Source organism: Corvus hawaiiensis, chromosome 2 (genome assembly GCF_020740725.1).
Source record: "Corvus hawaiiensis isolate bCorHaw1 chromosome 2, bCorHaw1.pri.cur, whole genome shotgun sequence".
Lineage (NCBI taxonomy): Eukaryota > Metazoa > Chordata > Aves > Passeriformes > Corvidae > Corvus > Corvus hawaiiensis.
Window position 1 is genome coordinate 37,409,925 of NC_063214.1, and position 20,870 is coordinate 37,430,794.

The window sequence follows — 20,870 nt, forward strand, 5'->3', positions numbered from 1 at the left end:
TTTTTGAAATACATCTACAAAGGGAAGGGACCCTAAGGATCATTTAATTCCAAGCCCCTGCCATGGGCAGGGACACCTTCCACGTGTTGGTCAGAGCCCCATCCAAGCTGACCTTGACCTTCCAGGGATGGGGTATCTGCAAGTTCTCTGAACAAGAAATGTAGATCTCAAAAAGAAAAAAGTATCAAAAGATTCCTTGTGTACTAACAGCAGCAAGGGAGACATGTGATGCATTGCAATATTAAATATTTTCTGCTGTGCATGAGGATTTAAATGAGTGTTATCTTAGCAGAGTGATGAAATACCCAGCTCTTCAGCTTCCCCAGAGAAGTAGCTGGGTGATGGTCATCCAAATTATAACAAAATATATAGTTAGCTGAGGTAGAACTAAGTAGTTTGTCATTGGTGCGCTATTCTGCGAACCCATAAAAAAACCTTCAAAGCCAAGAAATCATAATTTAAAAATGTGCACCGTGAGGTCCATTGGCCAGGCCCTAGAAAGGAGATGTGCTGATGGAGAGAGATTGCTCTTTAAGACAGCTCTCAATGAGAAAGTGTTAGGAGGAGAGGAGAAGGGGTTTGAGTCATGCTGTGGACTTTAACAGATTGCTTTCCAACTGCCTACCCCAAGCAGAGCAATTGCTGGCACGTAGCATGTACTGAAGATGGATATGTACCATGCTGCCTGGAAGGCATACAAGCAAATAATTGTATCAGCAAGCCAGAAGCATGATTTTGATCTCTAAAGCGAGGAGGTAAATGAGGAAATAATTTTAGTTTTTATCTAGGTTGACCTAAAAGATTAGTTCAGTAAATTTTCTCCATTTTCTCTGTCCTGTCTAGCTACAGGTTTTTTAGATATAAATTAAAGACTCAGAAACTCCTGCATTGAGATTACTGTATCAGAGAAAAATGTTTGGATTTGGAGGCTTGCTTTCAGTTGCCTTCATGGAATTGGGATCAGATTGACACATTTTTTTTCCTGTCAAATTTCTCTATGATTTCTGCAATTAATACATAACTTTTATTATGCATTAATGCATAATAAATTCCTGTCTTTTGCATATTTCAGATCAAGTTTTCATCTAAATAGTAAGATCAGGGTGTGAGTTAATAAAGCACAGTGGCATCCAACTTAACTATTCAATTGCCTTTTTTAGGTACTTTTATTGAAAAATGTAAGGCATTAAAAGAACATAAATCAATGCTAATAACCTTCACTAAGATATCCTGAATATACCCTTTGAGGTAATGTATACTGTCATGAAGTTTAACAAAGCAGAAACATTTAGTCTGAAGTCTTGATTCTGCACTAACTGTACTTATTCAGAGTGCATGTGTGAAATGAATGCTAATACTGGAAATATGTTTGGCAGTGGCATGTTTTACAATGCCTTTCTTGCAGCTTGCAAGACGAAGCTCTGTGGGCATTATTCAGCTTAGCAGGGGAAAAAAAAGTCCTATGAAATTTTAAAGTGATACATTTGGTGATGGTGGAGTAGTCTGGCAGCACATTAATCTTTACAAGGGTTATCTCTCCCTGGTGGAAAACACGTAATAAGGTGCCACTCTTTTAAATCTCCTCGAACTGTATGGACAGGAAGGATTGTGGATGTGTAAGCTGCCAGGTTTCTGTGCAACTTCAATTCCTAAATGTTGTCACAAAGGACAAACTTTAAATGAGGCTGTCCTGGGTATTGTCAATTATCATCTTCAAATACGTGATTACACTTGCAGCCAGAAATTCTGGTGAAGAAATCAAATATACTATCTGAAAAACCTGGAGGCAAGACTTGCTTTAGCAGTAAGGGAGGTTTATGCAGATGGTCCTATGTAAGAAAAAGGTTTTTTCTTCCATAGTTACTGAAAAGTCCAGCAGAATTCCAAAAAAAGTTGTTGGGAGTGCATGGCCACAGAGCATGAATGTATACTTTGATTTTTAAAAACATATTTGCATATATTTAAAGTACACTGGGATGATTTTATGCCTTTCTTAAGTCAACTGATCATCTGTGTCTGTGAAACACAAACCCAAATATTTTCAACTCATTCTTTTAGAAAAAAGAATTTTCAGAAATAAGAGCCAAGAAAAGTATACTAAGATGTCTTTAAATGTCACCAATATTAAATCAAATGTTCTGACTATTACTTTTAACTGTCATCATTAATTGTACAGAAGGGATATAATTACGTATTTCTGACTGTCAACTCATGAAAAAACCACAAGAGCATTTTCTGCTCAGTAGTGTAGGATGCTTACAAATGCTCTTTCAAGGTGCGATTTACCTGGTTTTTGGACTAAAAGTGAGGTATGTCAGTTCAAGATTGATATCACAAGTCCCGTGATAGTAGAAAAAAGTAAGCATGATGTGTTGCTGGTTTTGTGATGGTTAGTCCAAGATTATGTGAGCAGTGACAAACAAACTTTCAGAAATCTCAGGAACTCTGCACTGGCAGGATACAGGGCTTAAAGTGAACTGTGTAGGTGCTATGGATTTTTAGGGATGATGCAGTCCACATCAGGTCCCAATCTGGCAATTAGGAAGGACATTCTGCAGGGTGCAGCATCTAGAGGGAGTTGAACTGCTTTGAAGCAAAACACGATTTGATTATCCAGGGAGAAACAGCACCTGAAAGAATCTTGGTCTAGGAGTAAATTGTGCAATTTATCACAGCTAACAACTTTGCAAACATTTCTGGAAATTATTTTGCAGCTATAGCTTAAGATCTCCATCTGTACTATCTAAGACTGAGATGGTTTGAGTAGCTGTAAAGACAACCAGGCACAGACTAATTTGAGCCAAATAGGAGCTATTCTGACTTCTCCTTTTGAAAACAAAACACACAACAACAGACAGCAAGTAGCAGCTCTCTCATCATGGCAATTTTCCCAGCACCATCCATGAGTGTCAGCTCTGCCATAGTGCTTGAACAGCGCAATGGGAGGTACTGACCTTCCCAAATAATTATGATTTTTTACAGAAGGGAGTGATCCAGAACTGTGCCTGAGGCAAGGCCTGCAGTGTGAATAACACACTAAACTGACATTGCTTGGTTTGGAAGTGGTGCCAAACTGCTGGTAAAACTACCTTCTTTTCCTACACTCTGCTGGATCTATGTCCCCGTCTTTGTCTGTGGGATTCAGCAGCTGACCAGGCATATTACTGGAAGAAACTCTATAATAAAAACATTTTTTAAAAGTTCATATTTCTTTAGCAAGTCTGTAAATTTAAATTTTTCATTTATTTCTGGCCAATTTAAGGTTTCTTCCCACATATTCTGCTATATTCCTAGAATTTCTTTTGAGGGGAGAGAAGGAAAACACTCTATGCAGTCAGTAAATAAAATGTACTATCAAAGCAAAGGAATGTCCCCTCATCTATTCTTTTTGGATTACTTCTTTGTGTCATGGTGAAGAAATTTTGAAGACAGACTCTCTGTGATTCCTGCGTCATAGGCATAAAACATTCTCTCATGAACCAAAAAGCTCTGAGGTAGAATGAGATACTTAAAAAGTGCTTGAAGACTGACAGATCTTTAATGAATTATGAATATGGTATTGACCTTTTTTTTCTTTAACAACTTAGTTGGTAGATGTTTTGTTGCACTTCAAAAAGTTGCCGAATTTTTACTTCACAAAATATTATTGCTTAAGTCTTACAGGGTGGAAGTACAGGCAAAAGAATTTAGAAAAAAAAAGCCAGATGACCTCCTCTAGCTGTTGTGAGGGATCTGTGCTTAAGTGAGTTGGAGAATAAAGGTAGCAAGGTAATCAGGTGTTGGGAGGAGAGGAATCTAATAAAGTTCAACAAAGGCAAGTGCAGAACTGCTCTTGGGGAGGAATAACCTCATGCAGCAGTACAGGTTAGCTGCTGGAAAGCAGCTCAGCAGAGAAGGACCGGGGGGGCAACAAGCTGTCCAGGAGCCAGCAGTGTGCTCTGGGGATCAAGAAGGACAATGGTCCTAATTCCTTTTCCTGGGGTGCATTGGGAAGAGCATTGCCAGGAGGTCACATGAGGTGATCCTGCCCCTCTACTCAGCCCTGATGAGGCACATCTGGAGTGCTGTGTCCAGTTCCAGACTCCTCGGGACAGGACAAGGAACTGCTGGACAGGATGCAGCAGAGGGCTATGGAGATGATGAGGAGACTGGAATATCTCTCCTGCTATGAAAAGCTGAGGGAGTTTGGCTTGTTTAGCCTGGAGAAGAGATAACTAAGAATTGATCTTATCAATGTACATAAATATTTTAAGGGCAGGTGTCAAGAGGATGGGGCCAGCTATTTTCAGTGGTGCCCAGCAACAGGCACAGACTGAAATGCAGGAAGTTCCATCTGAATACAAAGAAAAACTTCCTTACTTTGATGGTGACAAAGCACTGGAAGAGGCTGCCCAAAAAAGATGTGGAGTTTCTTTCCCTGAAGATACTCAAAAGCATCCTGGACATGATCCTGTGCAGACTACTCTAAGGGAATCTGTTTAGCAGGTGCATCAGAACCAGAGGTCCCTTCCAACCCCAACCATCCTGTGCTTCTGTGATTTATGAGAGCAGTTTGAAAGGAATGACACTGTGTCCGGTTTTTATCAAGCAGAAAGACATTATAAATGAAAAATGAATAAATACATAAGAAAGAAGAGAAAGTAAAGAGGGACACTGACAAATTTAGACAGTTAATCAAAGACAAGAGAGCCTGCTCTGTACATTTGTAGCAAGTTTTTTTTACATGGAGTTTGACAGAGAATTAATACACCTCAACCTATCTGTGTAGAAAGCTCCGTATTGTATGCTACACATGACCCTAAAAACAAAGGACTAAGGAAGAGGAAAAACACAGCAACTGAAGATGGGTGACTGGGGACAATTATCCCTATTATAGCAGTGCCAGGAGCTGTCAACTCAGGCTGATCAGCAGTTTAATGTTCAGCATTAAAAATAGTAGAAAATAGTAACGATCTATAATATTAATTGAAGAGGTGGAGAAGAAAGCAAAGTCACAGTAGCTTGAGACTGTGCTCAAGGCCAGGCTGGACAAGCACCCTGGTCTAGTGGAAGGTGTCCCTGGCCATTCATAGCAAGGGATTAGAACAAGATGATCTTTAAGGTCCCTTCCAACCCAAGCCATTCTATGATTCCAATTTTTTTTCACATTGTGATATACAGAAAATGCTTTTGGTTTTCAGCATTAAGCCTTTTTTGAGGGAATGCCAGATATAGATTTCCTTAAAAAAATACATTAAAATTGGAAAATCCAGCTCATGCATCGTTTTCGAAGTCTACAAAGCATTACTGTTGTGTCTAGAATACAGAACCAGTAGTCTCCAGAAGGTGTGTCTCTTGGAAAATTCAAATATTTCTGAGCTTTTATAAAATGATTCAAGTTATTGTCCAGACCGACACCTTGTACTGCTAACACTTTATTCAGCAATACTGTGTGAGAGGTCATGACATCCATCTTGTGCAGTAACTTAGAAAATAAAGTGACTCACAACTGCACATCTAACACACCCCAGGCTTTGGCCTCTCTCTTTCCGCTCCTATTGCCCTAGTTATCTTGCCAGACTGTCTGTAAATGTGTCTTGGAGACAGATTGCTGTTACATGCTGGCCTAGCTCTTTTACCCTCATTTTCTTCAAATCTTTTTTGTCTGAGAATGGGTATATTCACTTCTGAATGTTGCCAAATACAAGCATTTGAGAAGTTGATAAAAGTTCTGGCCTAGCTATGCATGAGGCTATTGATTTTATATGGAATTTCAATCACTAAATCACACACACCTAAATAATCATACATCCATAAATTGCCGAGGCTTCTTGGATAGGCAAACCACTTACATTTCTGATTCCCAAAGCAAAATTGCTATTTATTAGTCAACCTGTCTGCCTCAATAATAAACTCCTATAGCTCTCAGTGTTCGGCCTCATAAAATGTTTTGTAAAAATATGCTCCTCCCTAAGAGATTTGGAGCAGCTATTAAGCAAGCCAGCTGAACAGCTCTGCTCAGTTCCACTCTAATTAGAGTTGAGCACAAAACTGTATTTTTGCTTTTTAAATCTTATAGGTATAATGCTTCAGTTCACATTAAAAATGTGATCTAGAATCTCTGTTGTATCTCCGGAAATGTTCTGTCACATGTGAGGATTAAAGTTTGGATTTAAAAAAAAAATAGTAATGTATATCAAAATAAGGAAGTGGAAAATTATTTAATTATAAAAAACATGTGAGTGCTCATAAGAAAAATGGTGTCATTCAGACTATTTAATACCATGGTCTGTACTCACAACTCATCAAAGGATAAATTGCTTGTTCTTGCTTAGCTTCTCCCCTTTGTGTCAGATAAATTACATCAGAGTTAAGTTCCAGAATCAGTATTTATTCATAAATTAACTCAGGGCTTTTATGGTTGTCAATATTTACTTCCATTGACCTGTGTCAATGATATTTACTTCCAGTGACACTGCTAAAGTACTTTCACATGTATGGAGAAGCCTAATTAGCTGAAAGGTATTACTTTTTGTAGCTCTCTGAAATATATTAGTCTTCATGCTTTTTAAAGAAATAAGGTTGGAGGTATCAAATGTGCACGACTTTCGCAGTATATAGTTTGACCTTTCTTTCCAACTGTGGAATTGTTTGTAGGTTATTGTCTGGTGATGACAATAGCTAGATACGTTTTAAATGCCTAAGCCTTTAGGTTTTGTATCCAACACTGTCTGGAACATGGAAACCCATTCAGGCCCCCTGTTTTAAGTGAATATTCAAACTTTTATGTATTGTTTCAAAAACTCTGAAATACTCTTAAGCAGAAGAACACACGCTCCACCATAGCCAACTGAAAGAGAAAATGTTTTTCATTTGGCAAAACTCCCATTTAAATCTGTGGAAGAAGATAATTTAATTCAGGAATTACAGGGGTTGGTGTGTTTGAAGAGAAACATCCTACAGACCATCCTAAGTTTAACTTTATCTATCCTATGTACACATCTGTCTATTTCTTTAAATTATTACTGGGAAAATTGTGGGGCACGGTATCAATCAACTACAAATTTTACAGAAGCCAAATCCACATTAGGCATATACTTAATTTAAAACAATGTTATATAATATAGCAGTGGTTTAGAGTCATATTTTACTTACAATCCTGATTTTAAAGCCTGCCCGAGAAGGACACATAGGTAAAACAGCTATTAAAAATTATATTCAATAACATTTTAGCACTCTATTGATTGCTCTAGACTAGAGCCTATCAATGCATATGAAGCAGATGGACCAGATGTTTAAATGTAGCTCAGATTATATTATATCAGCTTTAACTGCCTCCCTCACACTTTGCATAGAAAATCACTGGGGGAAATTATCTTGATTTCTGAAGGCCAGAAACCTGTAAGTAGTTTGTAAACAGTATTTTTATCTTGAGCTTCCAAAGGGTGAACACCTTCTTGTAATTTTGGACCAGTTTCACATAAGTGACTTTGTTTACATATATTTCAAGCATTGCTTGAAATTGATTTCTTTCTTTTTTTCTTTTCCAGTCTCTGAATTTGCATTTGTAATGTAGCTTGCTTTGCCACTGTGCCATGTTCAGTGCTTGTGTAACTAAAAATGCAGCTCTCTCTCAGCAAAGCACATTGCACATTCCTAAATGTACAGCTGCGGAGGCTGAATCCTAGGCTGTGTGCCCTGTCCTAGAAACAGCTGAAATGGTGACTTCTAAAGGACTGTCTGCTACTCTGTATCTCTTTGCACTGGCAAAGAAGTGTGAGATTTAACATGTAACGTATCCATTAACATTTATCCGTGATATATTGCTTGGGATGTGCATTGAGCATACAATGAGAGGATTAGCATGCTCTTCCATACACTTGGCCTGATGAAAATCCAATAGGCAGGAATACCTGTGTATCGCTGTGGAGATGTTGCCTTGAAGTACCCTGAGGTAATGCATTCATGTAGCACATTTGTGTTGTCATGCTCTGTCCTGAGCTTTAATGGGGATTTACTGTTCATAATAGATGAGATAATCAGAAGGTGTATTCCTTTAGCCTTCTTCAGACTAAGACCATCTGAGACTGAAAGATTGTGCTGACTGCTTATCTCATCTTTAAACCACATCAAATTACCCAGACATTGGTGTAACGCGTTTGCAATCTACCATCTTTTTGTTGTCTTCCTACAGCATTACTGCAGGCAGAGTACCTTCTCAGTAAGTGTGTAGCACTTAATCCTTTATTTTTAAGGGACTGCAGAAGTATGCCTATTTTGTACTTGAAAGGGTAGGCTTGAAAGTAGGAAGTCGACATGTCAGAGGGCATTTTAACAAAATAATAGCTTTGGCAGTCATATGTGCTTAACTGAGTAGAATGAGTGTGGGAGGGTTAGGCAGGCTAGTGCCAGGCAGGCAGGCAACTGGGAGCACTTATCATGCCCTCATCATGCACTGCACGTGGGGCTTGGTGTAATAAGGATGTGCTCTGGATCAGAGCTGGTGCTCACAATCCTGCAGACCCATTGCTGTCTCTAAGGACAAGACTGGTAGGTTGTGACAACCAGCAGTATCTGGGAGCCTGAGCCCTCTAGGATAAGGCACTGCTCAGAAGTCTGTGCCCTTTTATGACTTTTACCTTCACTGAACCTTTTAAGACTTTGAATGGCAAAGAGGAAGAAAGTGGAGAAAACAGATTGTTTCTCTTAGGATCAGAGCTCCTCTCCAATGCTGGGAATGGGATTTTGGCACACTGCTCATTATTTAACTCTCTTGTCTGGAAGCAGAAAGCATTTTAGAGCTTTTGGTTCAGTTCACTGTAGAACCCAGAGACACAGAAAAATAACTGGAGCCCTTGGAGGTACTTGTTCTGGCGCACCACTGTGGGCAGGGCAGAGTTGTGTTGTGCAAGTCTGTGTGTATTAAAACTTTTCTGCATTTAGCTGTGGGGAGTGGTGAAGAAGCAGTCCTTCATACAGCTTTGGTTTTACTTCTGGGAGGTCTAGGCATGAAATATGGTGCTTTCCAGGATGCTTGAACAATAAGAAGCTGGGACTTGCTTGTTTTTGTGGTACTTTCTGTCCTTATGATCTTCTCTCTAAGTTCACATGAGTTCATTCTAGCATCTTTGTGGTGTCTTCTGACACATGAGAAGACAACCAATGTACCTGGCTTGGAAAAATTCAGTTTGCAGAAAGGTGTGGAAGAATCTTTGATCTTTGATTTGGCAGATCTTTGAGGCTGCTAAATGTATGAATCAAATTAAAGTATTTTCAGTGAGTTGTGCAGAACAGAAATTTTAAAAATATCTGTTGACTGGGATCCCAAAGGAAAGTTAAATGTAAATGTAATTTAGACAGCAGTATTGACAGCCCTGGAGAAGGCTGAAATGTTCTGATTTTTTGATGAAAATGAAAGATAAATATTTTGACAATTTCAAGGAACACTTTCTCAATTTCCTACTGGTTAGAGATCTCAAAAAGTTTCTGTTTTCTTGAAACACTCAGATTAATTTTAAAAACTTCAAAGTGTTTGGAAAGATGCTATTTTTTCTTCTTGTCCTAAAAAACTATCACAATTTTTTTGGATTTTTTTTTTTATCAGATCTAGTCTGTCTCTTGTTGAAGTACATCTCACTAGCAGTATGCAGCCTCAATTCTTCCCCTGGTTTTCAAAATCCACTGCGATGAAATATTTCCCTCCACCACTGTGTTTCTCATCCTTCTCCTATCAACTGGGCTTTGCACTCAAATGGAATTAATTAAGAAAATCTCATGTGACTAATTTTCTCTTATACTTTTTTAACATATAATTAATTAATTAACTGAAATAGGTTGGACAGGTAATTCTTTATTTTAGGTTTTAGTATTTGCTATATATATTTTTTTTTCTGCTTTTGAAGATGTCATAGGTTTTAGAAGAATAATTTCTTGTCCTTAACCTCGTATTTCCTTACAGTTCCTTTGTCTTTTGGTCAAAATTGATATAACACCATCCTTTATAATTTATTGCTGAAATGGACATTTTCATGTGTCCCATTACAATGAAGCATTTGTGCAGTCAGGTTTGATGTGGACTCTCACAGACCTTTCAGCAGAATTCTGTATGATTTTGTATCAACCAGTGAGGGGGTAGATGTTGTTCTTTCTACAATGCCTTCTCTCACAATAACTCACATTTGTTAATACCTTTTATCTTTAGACTGTCCCAGTGTGGTAGAGCATGATTCTTTTCATTTTAAGAGTGAGCAGCTGACTTGCAAAGAGTAAATAAGCTCATGCAGAAGAATTTTAGCAGAATTAAGGGACAAAACCTGGTGCCTGGTCTGCTGTGGTTTGGAATCTCCTCTCTTTGCTTTGCTTGGGCAACAGAAATGTGGTGAGTCGGTTCCACATGCAAGAAGACCTCTTCTTTGTCTCTGGCCCTAAGAATTGTAGGTGGTCCTGGATAAAGACTTGTTATCTACCCCTCATACTTAGTAGTAGAGCATCTTATATTGGAAGGAATGAAGTACATCCTTTTCCTTCGTATTTTTTGTAGTTTGCATTTTAGCAGGAAAACATTGCTTTGTTAAACCTGTGTCCAGCATTTAAAGTGTTCAGCATTGTTCTTAGCAACTTGCCTCTGAAGTGATTTAACTTCCCAAGTGATATTGAACTGTTGAACTGTAGTACCTTTTCCCAGGAGCTGTGAGGATCACAGCCTAGAAAAGCTGAGGACAGGGATAAAGAGCAAGAACTGAAATGAAAACTGGCAGAAGCCATTATCTGTTGCATTTGTTCTCCACATGTGGGTTCTTCTCTAAGAAGCATAAAAAGTCACTCAGGAGTCTCTGGAGAGGAGGGGCTGCTCAGCTGGAGCACGATCCAGCCAACAGCAGAACATGGCTGGAGACAGTGCCAGGTGGGAGTGGGGAGCTGCTGCTTTGCCAGAGGCTTGGGATAGGGACCGAAGGCAGCCCAGCCTGTGAGATGACAGAGAATGGTGTGCATGGGCTGCACAGACTCTGCTGCTGCTCAGGAATGTGCTACTGAGTGGGCTCAACCCACACAGGTACACGTGTGTCTGCCTGCAAGGAGATGCTGGCATGAGATTAGTTTATAGCTATCCTGATAGATCTTATCACTTGTGATTCCTTAATGTTCCATAATTCAGTGCAACCTGGCTTCTTTTGCATGAGGATTTTCTGGAGAGCTTGGACAATGGCAAGAGTTAGGTACATCCACCTTGAACCTTTAAATAATGCTGGGTCAAAGCAGTCCATGTGATTCACTGGTTCAGTGCCTATAACTTGCAGTGTTTCTGCTTAAACTGACTTTTTAATTTTGCTCTTGGGGCTGATAAAGTGAAAGTGAGATTTAAGGAGGTCTTTGAAAGAAAAGACAGCTTGTCATCAGCCAGGAATAAAATAATGTTTAAGATGGGAGGATATATATTCCCATGCTTGTGCCTGCAACTGTTTTTTGGGGTTATTTTTGATTAGCAGGGAGGTGAACAACTCCTTATAGGCTGCTTGGCTTGCTTTTCCTAATAAAAAGATCATATGGAAAGTATGTATGTCAGTGGCCCTTGTGGGTGGGTGTATGGACATTTGCAGCCTTCCTGCTTCTCACTGGATCTAGACAGGAGAGCTGTGACTGGCATAGGACTGAGAGAGGGTGTGCCACATCTGCCTGGCTTTGGCCATGGCAAACCATGTGGCCACACCCCGGGTCAGAGATCTGGGGCTTCAGTCAGTGTGCAGATTGTCCGATTTCCTGTATGTTGGTTACCAAGTCACTTTGTGCCTTTGTTCATCCCCACCCGAAACAGAGATGAGTCCACCATCACTCGGGTTATGTATAAGTAACGAGAAAACAAATGTACTTAAATGCTGTGGGATGGGAGGCACACACACAGAGCTGTAATGTAAGTGTTTCCACACTGAATTCAGTTTTGTTCAGGATTATATTTGGCAAGTGCTTTGCAAGATGTACTGGTGACACACATAAGCACTGCTTGCAGTCTGTGGTTCCTCCTTTTTTTCTCTCCCCAAGGATAAATTTTGTAGTTTATGTTATTTCCCGTGGGAGTGCTTGCCATGCAAATGTATAACTGTGCTACATACACAGTGCTTTGATTTGATACGAGTCTGAGCAGCATAATGGCACATCAGAGGATTTTATACGCCATTTTGATTGTGATTTCTTAACACAGCAGGAAGAAATTTAAAAATTTCTATTAGAAAGGTGAGGCAGAAAGCAATTTGTGCTGAACCAGGGACAAATAGGGAATAAACTGGCATTTTTTCAAATTTTTATTTATTTTTTTAAGGCTGCTAATGGTTGTTATATTACTTCTGTGACTCACTGGAGTTTCCTATGCACCAGCAGAAACTAGAGCTGAAAATCAATTTTTAAAATCAAAATTAAGTACTGCAATTAGGTTTTTCTCCATTCCAAGACTTTGCAAATAAAAAAGGAAAAAAACTGTGTAAATTTAAAGCATAGTCTGTTATGCCACCATGCTGTAAAGTGCTAGAATACATTCCCATGTGCAGGGATGTGCTGAGTCGCTGTGTCTAGCAGAGCACTTATTCCATTTCCATTTCCCGTCCTTCCACAGTTAATGCTCTATTTCAAGCAATTTTGTAGAACACCTCCTCATCCTCTCTTCTCTTGACCTGTTGCACCACAGGTGGCAGGTTGAGTGCCATCTACCCCATCAAATAATAGACGAGCAGAATAATAGCAGTGATAATTGCATGGCAGAGTGCAGGCACAGAATATTTGGGGCCTCGCACTTAAAAGGAGGTCCAGAGAAAAAAATGCCTGCATTTTATTTCTTTACTGCTTTGAAGTATTGTGACATTGTGTATGAAATTCTTCATGCCCTCTGCTAGGAGACAGCTCTGCCATGCATCAGGAAAGGTGACAGAGGAGATGTCTGCATGCAGTATCTTCTGTTTTAAGGGGAAATTAGACCTGGGGCAAACTCGTAATGTCACATCTGGGTTTCTGAAAGCATAATTTCTAAAGATAAATGATTTGGCACAAGAAATATTAAGGGAGTAGAAAAATTTAAATTGGAAGAGAAGAGTATGAACCTCTGTCATCCTTAATATGCAGCACTTCATTTTCACTTATTTTTTTTTCCATTTTTATCCCATCTCTTCCTTCATCTTCTGCTTCTTTTTTTCCTCCCTGTTCCCTTCTGTGCAACATTTCTTTGTCAGGATAAGTGACTGTTCTCAGAATCATTGCACTATTGCATTCTTGCCATTGACTTAGATGTTCCAAGGAATCATTTAGCTTTTAAGCAACTCAGATTTCATCTTTAAAACTCAGGATCAAAAGGTAGAATTTTAAAATTTTTATTGTAGAAAAAAAACCGTTACGAAATATCATAACTGGTAGAAATTACCATAATTAGAAATTTACATACTCTGTAGTGGTGGGACTGCACCTTGAATCCTGTGTTCACTTTCGGGCCCCTCACTACCAGAAGGACATTGAGGGGCTGGAGCGTGTCCAGAGAAGGGCAGTGCAGCTGGGGAAGGGTCTGGAGAACAAATCTGATGAGTAGTGGCTGAGGGAGGTGAGGGTGCTTATCCTGGAACAAAGGAGGCTCAGGGGGACCTTATTCCTCTCTATAACTACCTGAAAGGAGGCTGCAGTGAGGTGGGGGTTGGGCTGTTCTCACAGGTAACAAGCAACAGGACAAGAGAAAATGGTCTCAAGTTTCATCAGGGGAGATTTTGTTGAATACTAGGAAAAAATCCTCGTGGAAAGCCTTGTCAAGCATTGGAACAGGCTGTCCAGGGAAGTGGTTGAGTCACCATTCCTTAGGCATTTACAACATGTGTAGATGTGGTGCTTATAGACGTGGCTAGACATCGACAATCTTTCCAATCTCAGTGATTCTGTGATTCTATTCTATGATAATCCTTCACCTGTATTGTATCTGTAACAGACTGTGTTCTGCAATGGCCAAAAGAGAAGTCTGAGCATGTTTTGGTGGTGCTGACTCTTACTTTTGGAAGAGTGCCCATGGGTTTTCTATAAAAATACTGTTTGTTGCATTCGGAGAAGGAACGTTAGTCCATTTGCCATTGTTTAGAGGGAAGAATAAAAAATCAGGTCCTTACAAAACCTTGGGTCTTCCATCTGCTTAAAGAATTGTGAGGTCTGAGTGCCTAAAATTTATATCTTCTGGACTGAATAGCAGACATTTAGATTCCTGTCTTTCCTAGTATTCTGGTCATTAAATAGTATGTCTTGGCATCATGTAGCTATGTAAGATAATTAGTTGTGCTGGGGATGGGAAATGGTTACTTATACAGTCAGCCAAATCAATATCTGTTCTTGCCTTGTGCTAATAAAAATAAAGCCAGCTACCTTAGATTCTCAGCAGCAGCTCTGTTCCTGTACCCACAGCTGTGGAATGTTAACAAATAAACCTTGGAGTAAAGTGATTGTTTTAGATCTTAAGTATTTCATCTTTAACTTGTTCCCTCTCCTGTCCATTTCACTGGAAACAGTTCTGCAAACCCTGAATACTAATCTTTCCATCTGTCTTCTCATTCTTACAAGGAGGGCATTATTTATGACTGAGCTATATTTGTATTTTAAATGGCCCTGTCATCACGTTTTATGACTACTGTGTATATATACTCAGACAGAGGTTGGAGAGAACCAGAACCTACAGCTCACATCTATCTTCACCACAGGTGTGTGAGCGGGAGGTTGACACCCCACGTGTGTGCTGTGAGAAGTTACCCCTTAACAAGGGAAAATTAATGCTCTGTCTAAAGCGAAGCCAGACTTCTTCCCGAGTGCTGCTTAAGTAAAGCAGCAACATTAAAATTGAAAAAGGAGGCAAACTGTCAGAAATACTGGTGATACTCATTGCATGCAAACAGTTGGCAAGGTGTTTGAGACATCCATCTGTTTCAGTACCGAGCATTAATTGCCGTTGCTTGTGATGTTGGGGAGCCATGTCATAAAAACAATACAATTCAACAGCATAATTGCTCTGTGCTTATACCCATGTGCCCACTTGTGGTAAGACCAATTCTTCTCATAGAGGCAGAAGAATGACATTTAATGTATAGTTTGGATGTGGTTTGGTTTACCAAAAACCACCCACTCATTTGCAGAAAGAAAAAAATTTGTAAAATCTGCTCTTAACTGATTATCTCCTGTCTGTGATAATATTGTTGCTCAGTGACATGCATCTCTCTGTCCTTGTAATGTAGCACTTCAGTGAGCAAGCTAAAGTACATATTACTCCTGTGAGGAGACAGCAGCTGGGAGTTGCAATTCTTCTAAAGCAGCTCGGCTTGTAGCACTTCTGTAAAATGCAGCCTTCGTTATGGTTACAGTAAAATATTCATAATCATAAACTCCCTGGGTACCAGTAGAGCCCTAATAAAGCTGCTATTGGCAATGTATGGCAGAGTGCTGCATGATGGAGCTGTAAGGAAATGGCTTGCAGTCTGACCATTGCGATACTTGGGGGTTTGCATAGATCTGCAAATGCATGTGAACAGTTAAACTGTATTTCTGACTAGAATCAGGATTGGTTTTTGGCAAGATTTATTCTTCCTGATCTAACATTTTCAGTGGGTGGAGAAAATTACCTCCCTATTGCTTTGTCATTATTTCTTAAATGAACAATGTATTCTATTTTTTTTTCTTCAAGTGGGATGAATTGTGGCTTTTTATTACCCCCTACTTTTCCTGAATAAGTAGTTCAGTAAAGCTGCTAATGTTGATGATAAAAGTCATAAAAATTGGATTTTATTGTTTAATGAATATTTCCTTCAATTTTCTCAGCTTCTGAATATACATAAGACTATATAAATAGTTGTTTGGGAGAATGTACCCTTTTTTTGTTGTAGTGCAATGATTTCAAATTGTACTTATTCTCTTCATAAAAGCATGGGAGCAGAGTGGGAGAAGTGTTCTACTGTTTATATATATATGCATATACTATGGAAATTTTTTTTTTCTTGTTCCTTTAACATTTATAGTGTTGGTTAAGCTGTGTAATGATGTTGCTTCTCCTTTTCTGCACCTTTTTTTTTTTTTTTCTATCCATGTTTCCTTACAATGGTATCCCAGCTAGAAACAAGGTCTCTGATTTCTTCCTAAATTTTTCAGGCCATCTTTCTTCCTTCTCTTATCTACCCTCCCCTCTATTTTAGGACAATGTCTTTCCACAAATCGGGTGAATAGTGAGAGGCTGCTACATGGCATAATAAAGGTTTTCTCACCTTGGAGAGTCTATCTTACTATCAGCCTAGAGTTCAGAGAGCTAAAGTGGTGTTATGGAAAGACAGCTCTTCTATAGCAATCGTATTCTAGATGAGACATGAATTTACTCCATGTTCTGGTCTTAAAACTTTCTGGCTGCCAGGATTAACTAAATATTTGAACTGGAAGTAGTTAGTAACTATTTTCTTCCCAGAAATATTACCAGTTACAAAATATTTTTTCAGAAGGTTTTAGATGTCAGGGAAAAATCAACCATATACCTTGGAGTTACCTTGAAAAAAGCCCTCACTATCTAAGAATTTCAATTTAGTTAACCAACTTACCATTTTAAAAAGTGTTGAAGAATTCTTTGAACTCCCAATAATCTTAACAGAATTGAGCAGTTTTTGCCTTCAGGCTCAAAGCTTGGGCAATGCCATCCAGCTACAGTAACTTGGTTGTTGTATCTAAGTTATAAGTGGGAGTGGAATATTTTACATTTTGATTTCGCGTACCCTGGAGAAAATAGTTTCAGCCATTCTCTGAAAATCCTGGGGCAGAAAAGGTGTTTCCCTGTCCCCAAGAGCCCTATACTAAGTTGCTCTGCCTGTATTTCCTTTGCCATGCATCAATTAATTTTGGTTTGCTCTTTACCACAGAATAGGAGAGCAGAAATTACTCCCACATGTGTGCATCCCAAATCCAATGCTGCACACAGGACAGCAGTGGCTCTCCTGCATGTTGGTATCTCCACACTTGTAGGTGGGAGGGCATTGGGCAGGACTTGTCTTACAAGTGCTATCAAATACAACACATAGCTGTAAACCCCATAATTTACAGCCTTGATACTGCATCTGACTGGGAGGAACATTTGGTTTGTCATATGTCTGGAGCCAAAAGAGTATGTTTCTGCTTATTGTTTAGCCATTATAACTGAAGAGAGGTGCAGGGGTTAAAGCTGAAGTGTGTGACAAAAGGAAAATAGTGCATTGCTGTTTCACTGCAAGAATAGGTGTTCAAAGGCACTTCCCAACTCCCAACAGAGAATAGCTTGCAATTAAAGGGAGAGGGAAAAGCATACTTAGGTAGGGCAGAAGTCTGGAATTTGGAAAAAAATCTATCAGGTTTCTGTTTCGTGAAGGCATTATCAAAGAAAAACAGAAGCCCTTGGTTGAGTCTTAAATCCTTCAGCAGAGCATGTGTGACATCAGCAAGTGAACTGAGCAGCTCTGATGCCTATCTGTTGTGAACTGAAACTAGGTACCAAAAATATCTCTGAATAGACCCCAGACCGCAAGAACAAAGTAAAATCAATTTTCCTTTCATATCTTAATTGCCCTGAAACACATGAAACACCTGTTCCTTCACCTTAACAGTTAATACACATTTCTATTTTTGGCACTTTTGTACCCCTTTGCTTTCCTGCAGTGCTGTGTATCTCATTTTTGAACTGCTGCTGCTTCTGTTGCATGCTGGCAAATCGAAGAGAACCAAAGAGTTAAATTTCAGAACAGGAGAAGAGGAGGTGAGCTGTCTGCTACAGTAGTTTACTGCAGCTTCCTTTCATACTGACACATATGTAGTTTGTGGTGACAGTGCTAAAGAACTGCAGACAGGCACTTAGCAGACTGGATGTGAGCTGGATGCAAAGATGCCTCACCCTGGACTTCCTGCTGGCAGTATGTAAATACACCTGCAGACTGGCCACACTGGGTGGTTTGTTTTTTTTTTTTTTCAGAAGGCAGCATGAGAGGACTTGACAAAGCAACAGCACAGTTAAGACCTTAACCAGCATTAGATCTGTATCTCAGTTGTGGGGGAAGTTGTTGGTTTTTTTTTTTTCCCCTGTGTGTGTGCTGCATATTCAGACTGAAATCTTCATCACTACAATGTTTGCTTCTATCTGGTATGCCAAGAAGCTGGGACGCAGGTTTGTGCATAACGCCAGGAAAGCAAAAGCAGAGAAGGTACGTTCCTAGTGGGAATATAAAGCCTTATGTCTCATGCAAGCTGCCTGCTGGCATCCTGTTGTGTGTCTGCTTAGCTTTTTAAAAATACCATGAAAAACGACCTATTGCTATTCCTGATTTCATGCAAGAATCCTTCAATATTTTGCATATTATTAAATACCGGGAAAAGATCTTTTCAAAAGTCTTTATGTCCTCTTTTGATTGTTTTTCTCTCCAAGATAAACAGCTGTACATCTGGTATGTCTGTGTTAAGGGAGCACTCCAGTGAACTTGTTGCTGTGCTGCATTATTTTTCCTAGTACCATATTAGGCTCTTAAACAACCCCTGATTGTTTGCTGCTTGTATTTTTTTTTTTTTTTTCTAGTGTGGTACTAATGAGTATGGAATAACATGTTAAGCATTTATAATGTTTGGGAATTTTGTTTCATGGTACTTGTTGAAACTGTGCTGCAGCATGGATCCCTTTTATTTTAAAAAGATATAGGTATGTAAAAATGGTCAGTACTGTCTTTCAGTATTTTTCTGTCATAAAATTGAACTGTATTTAACCAGCTGTTTTCTGGAAGCCCCTGTAGGTTAAGAGTCTTCTGCCTTCTTTCTCCCTGAAAAAAACTTGAATAGTTTTAGAATTTGCAGTGATGATATTTAGGGGGTATCAAGGCAATTGTCTTTTCTTCTAAGCATAGAAAACATTTAGTTGGTTGACCTGCAGTCCAATTTTGTCTACATTACCAGACAAACCATTTTCAAAATGGGACTAATCTCTCTGTTATAAACTCAGATTTAGATTGGGGGAAAAACTTCAGTGTAATGTTATGAAGTTACCTCATTAGTCTGGTAATGATGGCTTCTTCTTTTCCTTGTTGTCTTTGATGTAGTCAAAGACTTTCTAAAGGGGCTACTTTATTATGTCTTTAATACATCTTATGCTATGTAATACAGCCACCAATCCATTAAGCAACTATCATTGCCTGAATTCTTTTGTAACTGGAAAAGCCCTTCACCTAGAGAAAATTATTAGCAAAAATATATTATGTTTGTGGTTGAGGGGAGGATGGGGAGAGATTTGCTTTTTCTGCAAAATATTCCCAATGTTTAAAAAGGTGCTGTGTGGAAATTTTGAAACTTAAATATGCAAGTCATTGGGAAGTTACTTAAATAGCAGTGATTTATCTATTTCACATCATATACATAAGGGGGAAACGGAAATGCAGAGAGCTGTACATGGGACTGTCAAACTTTCTCTGTCATCAATCACATTTCCATAAAGAGAGCATCAGATAAATTCTCCTGCTGTTTGCATATAGCTATGGGAGGAAAAAAAGTTGCAGCCTGGATCTTCCTTAGTCCTGAGGGGCTCCCTCCAGAGGAATATTTGCTCTCAGGCTTCCTCCAAGATGACAGAGGCAGGATGAGTGGACACATTCCACTCCTGACACAGTGGGGCTCACCCAGCAGCTTTAAAAACAGATTTAGTGTGTGTTCCTTAAAGCATATATGATCATAGATTATTTCAGTAACCTTGAAAAATTTCATAGAGCAGTGCCAGAGTATTCCCTGAGAAAATATTTTCTTCTCTCTAGAGTCTTGTAACACCAACAAAAAGAATGCTTAAAAAATTTGCCTCTTTTCCTCTTTATTTTAATGTATTTTAAATATTTCTGTATAGATTTATTATAATGCTACTTGTTCATCCCTATAGGACTTTCAAAATAACCAAGACAACTTAGGTCCATGCTATTTAAGCTTTCAAGGTATATCTAACAGTTTTTAGGGAAAAGCTTTCTTGATATTACTTGAGCATGCTATTAGCATATTTACATGGGAATTTTATTTTTGCCAGAAGACAATAAGTATGCAATAAACATCTTGTAAAATGTTTACTTATTGACTTACATAAAAAATAAAATTTCTTTCTTGGATGTTTATTCCACAGTCAGGGCTCATTTACAATTTTTAATTTTTTTTGTCCTTCAAATCAAACTTTAGCAAATGCAGAAAATCCCATTCCTAGCAGGATGCTATTTCAATAAGTGCCATTGATGATTGGAAGCTGATCAACGCTGACATCTTCAGTATAGTACCTCGGTACCAAGAGAACACAGATAGAATATAAATCTATCAAAAAGTAAATTCAAAATAGCATTTAACTGCATGCCTTGTTTTGGTTTTGACCTTTTTTTATGTAAGGGTTGAATAATCAAATTATTAAGCAGTTTCTTTTTTTTTTTCCTTAGAAGAATAATTAGCTGTTTTTCTCCATGTGCATGATTTGAATAAGACATTGTTTTCTGAACGTGCTTTTGGAGGTAGTAACATTCAGCAGCATTTTCTAATACCATATGTGTGCAAAAAGATTTTCTTGCAGTAAAGATCTGGATAGTAGGAATCAGAAGACTATGGCTCCTTAACAGATTTTTCTGTCATGCTTTACTTCTTTACATGAGTACAAGTCAAGAATTTTTTAAGGGCTATTTCTAAGAAACAGAAATTTTGTATGAGCCTATTTGTTTTCTTAGGATGAGGAAGAAAACTGGGGGGGGAGGGGGAGGTGACATTAGAGAAGAGGGTTGCAACATGGATTGTTGTGTGTGCACACACATTTGCACAACCTGGCAGTGCAGCTCCTTTGAATGTCAAAGCTTTGGGCCGGAATTGTGCAGAGAGAGAACGTGAACTTGGAT

At 38.9% G+C, this 20,870-nt stretch overlaps 1 protein-coding gene across 22 annotated transcripts in view; it reads left to right on the forward strand.

Moving 5' to 3' along the window:
• Positions 1 to 20,870, forward strand: part of DLG2 (discs large MAGUK scaffold protein 2) — a 1,000,200-nt gene that overhangs the window by 492,385 nt on the left and 486,945 nt on the right. The window contains exon 1 of one of the 22 annotated variants that reach the window (XM_048294459.1): positions 17,794 to 18,182. The exons of 20 other annotated variants lie outside the window; for them this stretch is intronic. In XM_048294459.1, coding sequence (XP_048150416.1) covers positions 18,105 to 18,182 — 78 coding nt within the window. In that variant the 5' untranslated portion in view covers positions 17,794 to 18,104. Of the gene's footprint in view, positions 1 to 17,793; positions 18,183 to 20,870 lie in introns of those variants that run through there. One more of the 22 variants, XM_048294461.1, reaches the window with a different exon arrangement.